This window comes from Mya arenaria, chromosome 9, assembly GCF_026914265.1.
Source record: "Mya arenaria isolate MELC-2E11 chromosome 9, ASM2691426v1".
Lineage (NCBI taxonomy): Eukaryota > Metazoa > Mollusca > Bivalvia > Myida > Myidae > Mya > Mya arenaria.
In genome coordinates, this window is record NC_069130.1 from 29135020 (window position 1) to 29143868 (window position 8849).

Here is an 8849-nt window from a genome sequence, read left to right on the forward strand (position 1 = left end):
AGATATGGGTATGCCAAAGAGCAATTTCTTCGATTTTGTACAGATTTTGGACCCGTTGAATACGTATCTCTTAAGATATTGGCTCTACATTTAATCATCCTGCACTCTGAAAGTCATACTGTTAAGCATATCTTTGAAAGATCCGCCTTGTCATTTTCTGCCCATGAATGGGAAGGGATATTGGGCAGACGCCATTCTCTTTTTGTGTAACCTCTGAAGCATGGGTGGCATTTCTTCCAGCTCCGGCATTTGACCGTTGCTAGCAGCTTGTGTTTGTTGTCGTAACAACTGAATTTCCAGCTGCAGCTTTGTGATCTCGAGGTTTTGCTTTTTCATTTCTTTATCAAAGAAAGCTTGTTGCTTTTCCGATGACGGCTCCCAGGCATTATGTTCGCTTGCTGGGTGTGTATCACTGGAAAAGATAGAAAGTATGTTGTATATATATATTTATTCGTATATTTCTATAATGTAGTGAATCAATCATATAATAAAAACCATCTATATCAATTACTGTTACATTTCAAGTATCTAACTTTTGAAGATACATTTAGACAAGCCGTTCATTGATTCATTTAAACGAAACTTTATTAAAAAACAGTATATCTTGAGCAATTAAGGTCAAGAAATATCCATATAAGCGATATCTAGGATAATTAATCCGTTAGAAAAAAGCTTTGTTTAAGTGTTTAATTGACTTTCAATGAATATGTCATAACACTTAAAACAAACTACATAAAATTGACAGTTTAGCTTATGAAACAACAGATGACTTGTGTTAAAGGCACGGAAGTTGCTACATTATACACCGTTTGAGTATGTCAAGATACAATAGTTATTGTACTGTTTTCTGACAAAACTTAGAGCACAGGAGTGAGGTAAACACATGCAATATTTTGTTCATATATATATAAAATACATGTAGTGAAATAACTATGCACATAAGTTAACCACCGCACATGTTTCATGCAATTAACACACTTGGTTCACGATAAATCCTTTCCGTGCCAACAAACTTAGATTCACGATGAAACGAATATTGAAGAAGGCTGGGCTTAATCCAAACATACGACTGTCTTAACACAGCGCTAGAACATTCCTTGTCCAGAAGTTGAACGACAACAATGTTCCTGCGAATCAGACTATGCAAATATCGAGACAAATGCACATGGCATTTGTTAACAACTAAGCCACATAAATCCAAATCAACACACGGAAATATCCAACATCCTGAACACTAGTGAATATACCCTGTTTACGTTTATGCGAAATGTTCTGTCTTAGCAGTTCGCCAGCAATGGTCACGTTCACACAGTCACACTGATTCCACATCAAATCTCACTGTTTCTGGTGGATTTTACAAAATGTTTAGACTTTAGTGCTCCAATTCACAGAGGTAACATCCATGTGAACATTCATCAAAATGACTAAATCCATATGGTAATCCACCAGATGGAAAGCGAACTCATCATTTAAAGCGACAGTGACACAGACTAACGGTCTTCAAATTCCAACCGCCAAACGACATGTACATACTCGCGTTTTAACAGTTTTGGCATTGCTCTTATTATGGATTGAAATATGTATTTTGTTGATTTAAAATGAAAGCTTGGAAAGTCGGTTGATAATTGATACATGTTTTTGTTTGTGAATAAAATTATTTATGTGGGACTATTTTCTTTCCTGCGGAAGACAGCAGCCTAATAACAACCAATGTGAATTATTTGCACTAGGACACGAGAATGTGTATTAAAGACACTTTGTATCAAATTTATTAAACTTGTCGTTTTAATACGACGATGATGATGATGATGAGATGATGATGATGATGATGATGATGATGATGATGATAAAGGTGATGGTGCCAATGGTTCCCGTAAGTATATGTCCTATGCATCATACAGAGTAATACCCTATTAGTATAGGCAACATATTGATATAAAGACAATTTCTCATGATAGATTCTTTAATTTGCTTTGAATAATGTTGTAAAAATTCAGTTATGACATCTTGTTTGTGTTTTGGGTTGTTGTTTTTTTCTAAAAAAATACATCAGCAAAAAAGTAAAATAATGACAAATTGTTAATATCATAAAATGACAATTTCCTTTTTAACGATTGAATCATTTTAACGGTACCAAAATAACAATCACATTAGTAAGGATGTAATACAATGAAGATTTGTCAGTATCATGACTTTATGTTCTATAATTATCATGTTTTCAACAAAAATGTCAAATAAAGTTTCACTGCAAATAAATCAAATAACGAAGCAATTGTTGACAGTGAGTGGCGTGCCTGTACATGTCATGCATATCTCTCAAACATTAATTATCATAAAATTAAATATTATTTTCTGTATATATTATTTATCACAATCAATACAATAAGCTAGTAAATGTCACTCTAAAAATAATCGCAAGGCATAAAATGTAGGCGGCATAACAAACCTTTTTTCTGCAAGGACTCGAAGCTACGATTATCCAACGATGAAAGTAGTCATATGGTTTAAGTAATCGATTTACAACAAACATTAACATTTCATCAACACATTGGCAATAATGCTAAATTGTTATGCCTGGTGGTTATATCAGTTCGGTATTAATTAAACGGCATCGCTTGCTGATTGCTTATGAGAATAATATGTCAACTAACTCACGAAAACACTAGGAATGGGGTTAATGTAGTTTTTGATTTTGTTCATATAATGACCTTTTTTGAAAATAGTATGTTTGCTTTCTTTGCAAATCAAACCCTTGCAAATAGTACCTTAAATGATATGTCACCATGAATCCGAAATGCATCAGATATAGTCGAAAGAAGGTTTTCAAAAAAACGCTGTTGACCCTAACATTTGACATTCTGATCAAAATACAATCTGGGTTAACTTTTTGTCAAGGGCTACCTATCAAGAGGTTTCTTTATCAGTCAAACCGTTCTAAAGTTATTGTACGGATAAGTTTTCATAAGACTGTTGATCGTTACCTTGACATTTGAACTACTGACGTGAAAACAAAATAGGCCGCATTTACTGATCATACGCAACTTACCACTGAAATGTTTAGGTCACAAGCAATTCGACCTACCAACTTTTGAAAACCTATATGCCCCTTTTTCAAAAGCTAGGCATGATTTAACTAAAAAGGATAACGGAGAAACTATGCCATACAGTGATATAGTGAGACATGCTTACGTTTTCCTTATTGCGAATATATATCTAACTTACACTGGAGCAGCTTCAGGTATTGGTAACTCTGTAGTTGGTGTCGTTATTCGCTGTGTAACTGGAGGTTGTGTCGGTGCTGGTGCGCTTGTTGTGGGAATAGTCGTAACTGGAGCAGGTGTTGTCGTTGTAGTTGTTGTTGTAGCTGTAGTGGTGGTTGTGGGTGCTTGCGTTAAGTAGACTGGCGGTCTTGGAGGTCTTTGTTTATGAACATACGGCACGACTGTTGTCGACATTGAGTCTTGAAACACTGTTGGATATGTAAATGGTCTCTGGGGAGGAACAGTCTGACGAACAGCGACAGAGTTTCGTGGGAATGTACCGATTTCTTTGAGCTGTAAGGCGCCCGTTTCTGGTGATCGAATGACAACATATCTTGGTCCCGAAGCGTACTGCTGTGGTGGAGTTTGTTGTGGCATAACACGCGGGAACAACACATGGCGTGAAACCGACTGTGGCAAAGCCTGCATGGGAATCATGGAATCTACTCCCTGCGGTATACTCTGTGCAGCCATCTGAATTGGTCGGTTAACATATGAGCCCTGGTTTGTTAGAAATTGATTATTATGAACAGTTTGAAGGGCAGGCTGACCTTGATTAAGAAGCATTTGATGTAGAGCCTGCTGTCCCTGCATTGCCGGTTGACTAGCAACATTTTCTTTCTGGTGTATTGCTGTCTGAATATCAACACCTACATTATTTGGTACAGGTTGCTGGTAAACAGGTTGGATAGGAACAGTTTGACTAAGGCTTTGCTTTGTTTGAATTGCATTGTCTACAAAATCATTGCTCTGATATCGCTCGGGCTCTGCAATGTTTTTCTGAAAAGAGCCGGTATCGGCAGTTGTTTTTGCTGGTTGATTCTTGTGGATTCGTTTAGCTTGCCTGGTGAGGTAATGAATGGCTTCTGCTAAATTCGGAGGTGGCTGGTCTTCCTCCCCATTTACATTCGGTGCTTCTGCTACTGGTGCTTCTTTTGGGATGTCTTTTACGATATTCCTGGAGTTGACGTCAAACTGTTCAGTGGAAGCGATCTTCTTACTTGATCGCTTCGTGATGTACTTTCGTTGAATAAGGCCGCCATCTATAAACGCAAGATAGTTTGTTTCATAAATGCTAACATATCAACATACTTATTTAGTGTTTATATCCTGAGTGCTCTCTGCATATATTGAGAGCCATACTTAATTCATAGAATTCTTGAGATTTGGGTCGAGCACTCGATATTTCAGTCGAGCACTCGACATGTGCGTCGAACCCTCGAAGTGTAGGTCGAGCGCTTAAGATGGCAGTCGAGCGCTCCACATGTAAGTTGAGCACTCGAGATGGCAGGCGAGCGCTCCACATGTAAGTTGAGCACTCGAGATGGCAGGCGAGCGCCCCACATGTAAGTTGAGCACTCGAGATGGCAGTCGAGCGCTCCACATGTAAATTGAGCTCTCGAGATGGCAGTCGAGCGCTCCACATGTAAGTTGAGCAATCGAGATGGCAGTCGAGCGCTCCACATGTAAGTTGAGCACTCGAGATGACAGTCGAGCACTTAACATGTAAGTTGAGCATTCGAGATGTTAGTCGAAGCCTCTACAATGGTGCACTCCATATGTCAGTCGAGCGCGCAAGATACTGTGTCGAATGCTTGAAATGAGAAACGTTCTTTATGAAACTTAAATATATGTCCTTAAAGTAACACTGTCCATTGCTATAACAACACCGTTGCATGATAGGAGATGTCTTATCCTTGATCATCCGTGCCTATGTATGCCATATCGGTACATAAATCCGTCTTAACACATAACTAAGAATAAATTATCCTATTATTTTCATTTAAGTTGTATTCGCTAATAATTAGTTGAATATTACCACGCCAATCATACCCGTGTATAACGACGTTTGGTTTAAAGACGTATCGACATTTTGACTTGAATTTCATACATGGCAAAGCGAAAAACGTTCAATTGTTCAATACAATGATATTTTAACTCAACAAAAACTTAACTGCGTTTTCCTTTTACAAACTCAATACATACTGAAGTTGCAATTCGGACGAAGGATAGCTTTAGAAATTGATATTTCTAGAGATATTTTATTTCCGTAGAATTTCAATAAGTTAATAATGAGCACTTTAGAATGAACTGATCCCAGTGAGCATGGCCATATCGGAAAGTTATCAGATCTGTTCGGAACGTCGGCAAGTCGGCCAAATGATGGCCAAAACCGTCTGTTTTTCGTTATTCTTCCGGTATTTGTATTGGTACACTGTAGATAAATGTAACTTATATATTGAAGAACTAGAATTATCTTAATATATGTTGAATACTCCATGAGCGCTTTTGAGCCGAACAGGGGCTATATCAACATCGGACCGATATATTCTAAAATCGGATATATATCGATAATTATATAGGTTCGATTTTCTTACGGTTGGTGAAAATATTTCTTCCTGAACATATGTATTACCTCCCTTGATTATAATTGGCTTGATATTTTCGTTCATTTGTTTGAAAAATCCATTTTCAATATCTTGAATATCATCAAAAAAAAATAAAAAATATGAAAGCAAGTATTAAGACTGTTGCTTTAAATATGGGTTCATGTGAATGTCTGTAATTATAACAATCTGAATAGCTTAGAGCATCGTGCCTGCATCTGTGCGGCTGGCATGACGGGCAAGTCCAGAGAAATATGTTAACGTAATTAGTAATGCCCATCATTGAAAAGGTGGATCTTATTATACATATATGTGAAGCCACAAGATATCTGGAAAAATGTCGAACCGATGACGGACCATTGCCATTGACGGAAAATAAACTTAAGTTATCAATATCGATATCGGCCCGATCGGTTGCCGACAAGATATCGCCCCGACTTGTATCTATCCGATATGGAATTGCTAGATGGGGTTTATTTTTGTTTTATAAAAAAAGCTTGTATTCAAATGTTATGACAACTGTTTAATAACTTTAATATAATCATTATCCATCGACAAACACACTCGCATTTGTCTTAAAAGCGGCCGTTTTTTTAACACTATGCGCAGCAAGTTGTTTACAGTACGTAGTTTCAGCATTACATTGTTATTTCCTGGTCTACGCCCAAACGTCCGATGCCCACTTTAAAATAAGTCTGTATTTGTGGGGACAAAATATATCAATCAATTTATCAAAAGCGATGGTAACCTCGTGTCTTGAATGATTTTTGTATTATCTGTTTGACGTTTTGCATTATTCACAACTGTTGAAAACCTTCCACCAGTAAATTCTTTGAGACCATAGACCAGTTGTATCAAGCTGGATGAAATATCTACTAGCTATTATAATGAGGACTTAGCATATTGGCAAACTGTGATTGATTAATATGAATTAATGAATCATTTAACGCTCTTAGCTCATTTGGCAAAATAGCAGTTTTATATCAATTGTATTGAACTTGAGGATGTGCTACGTGTCATTATAAAAAACATATTTTATTCAATGAGTTCAGAAAATTTATTATTGAGGAAACCTTTGGTAGTGTTAATAACAAATTTCCTTAACTCGTTATATAAAATTATGTATATATATTCTATTCCATGTAAAAACAGACTGAATACTGAGATGATATCCAGTAAAAATCACACCATTTACACTATAATTTTAAAGAATTTTGCTTCCTTTTAAATGATATGGTCACATCCGTTAAGATGATGTCATCATCGTGTTGTATGTTTGAGACGTCATTTCATGTTTGAATGCAGGAAGTGACGAACGTTTAAAAATATTTTTATGAAATAGAGAGGAAATATTTATTTTTTTAGTTTTTATTTCAAGATTTCAATGGAAATTTAAGTGCTTTATTTCGACAGTTTTCTATTTAAAAAAATGAGAAATAAATGTATGACTTTTTGGAATATCATTTTACCTATAATTGTTTGTACTAAATTGGTTACAAACAAGTCATATTAAAATACACATATGTAATAAGAAAATGCTTGATTGCTATATTAATCCGGAAACAATGTGATAAAAGGTAAAAAGAAATGAACATAACTTACATGCATCCAACATAGACCATGAGGCCAGAAAGAGAACGAAAGAAACAACTCTCATTGTTATCTCACTATCCACCGTCGTTTATGTTGCTCCTAGCCTAAACCACCGCGCCTACTTAATTCCGCAGACTTGACAGGTGATGCACAGTTTCACATCGTGGTATAAACGTAAACTGCTTTTGAATGATGAGGTGCGATTAAATACTGATTTTTGTTCGGTTTTGAATATCAAATTTGAAAAAATATCGGAATGCATGAATATGGATTTAGAACAGAGAATAACTAAAGAATATATTGTACATTGTTGATATGATAACACCGTATTAAAATACAATCGACTTGTTTCCGTTGGTGTATAAGTGCTCCAACCTTCTGGCCACATTCAGCGCTGTGCCTGAATATTTGAGTCAGTTATTCAGTGAGCCAGTTGCTGTCAAAATTATTAGATATCAAGATTTTCAACTTAAAGTGACTCGCTTAAGATTGTAAAAATTGTACTTTTTTATTTCGAAATAAAGTGTGGCAAATCATAAGGAGTGTTAGAACAATAATACCAAAAGCTGGAACCCTTCAGCAAATATTGATATTTGCTCAAATATCGTTTTTGACCACAATTTTCATTAGCGTTTATAATGCGACTGCGTGATTGGTTGATTTACATTATCACGCGATGTTGTCAATGTATCCTTAACAGGTCAACATCGGCATGGGTTCGAACCTCACTTAAACCAAAATACTTTTTTATGTTATAACTGTATTTTTTTCTGCAATTTCGATATCATTATCGAGTAAAATAATGATAAAAGTGTTTTCATATGCATTACCGGGAAAACTTTTCTTTGGTCCAAAAACATGAGCGAGTCACTTTAAATTCCTTTTATGTGACGTCTGACATGCTCCTCAATGCTACTAGTAAAGCCAGGCATCGTTGATAATTTGATTCGACAGTAAATTAAAAATGAAGACAGCACTACACAAGGTTGGCCTTTTTTGGAAAAAACAAACTAATTTCATGACTTTTCAACATAGTAAATTCATATAAATTCATATATTGCGCCATTCATTCGTCATAATAATCATTAAGTTATTATTATAATCATAAAATAAATACGGCGACGGTAAAGTGACATAGTGTCAGGAAAATTACTGAACCATAATTAATTAATATTTATAATTCATTTATTTCTACAAATGAACAGTGTTCAGCATGTCACGAATTATATTAAACCCCTTCCTGTCTTTACAAATGATTTCGTTAATATGACGTTTTAGAAACTTTTGTTAACAAGGTTTCCGCTATGAATAAAGTTGATATGTGTTTTACTGAGTATTAATACATAGGTAACGAAACGAAGTGCTTGCTTAAATGCAAGTGGTCAATGACTTAACATAAAACTTATAGGAATGATAAAGTTAAATTCGAATCCTCCCAAGTGAGGTTTCCATAGAGGCCGTATTTGTTAACTGCAGGAGACTAGATACATCAAAACAATCGATTTATCATAGCTATTGATTCATTTCAGTCCATAATTAATAAGGAACCAGGATACAAAATCGCCAGCATACTGGATTAATCCCTACATTGGTCGGTTGTGATGGGGGG

At 35.7% G+C, this 8849-nt stretch overlaps 2 protein-coding genes across 2 annotated transcripts in view; one reads left to right on the plus strand and one right to left on the minus strand.

The window, feature by feature from the left end:
- LOC128245919 (uncharacterized) overlaps positions 1-110 on the plus strand; it is a 675-nt gene extending 565 nt beyond the window's left edge. Inside the window, exon 2 of the mRNA XM_052964139.1 lies at positions 76-110. Coding sequence (XP_052820099.1) covers positions 76-110 — 35 coding nt within the window. The remainder of the gene's footprint in view (positions 1-75) is intronic.
- On the minus strand, positions 10-7612 carry LOC128203132 (rho GTPase-activating protein gacK-like). The gene is made up of 3 exons (XM_052904416.1): positions 7250-7612; positions 3223-4303; positions 10-412 (listed from the first exon to the last, which is right to left on the minus strand). The coding sequence occupies exons 1-3, from the start codon at positions 7302-7304 to the stop codon at positions 151-153; spliced, it is 1398 nt and encodes a 465-aa protein (XP_052760376.1). The 5' UTR covers positions 7305-7612; the 3' UTR covers positions 10-150.
- Between the last annotated feature and the right edge of the window lie 1237 nt (positions 7613-8849).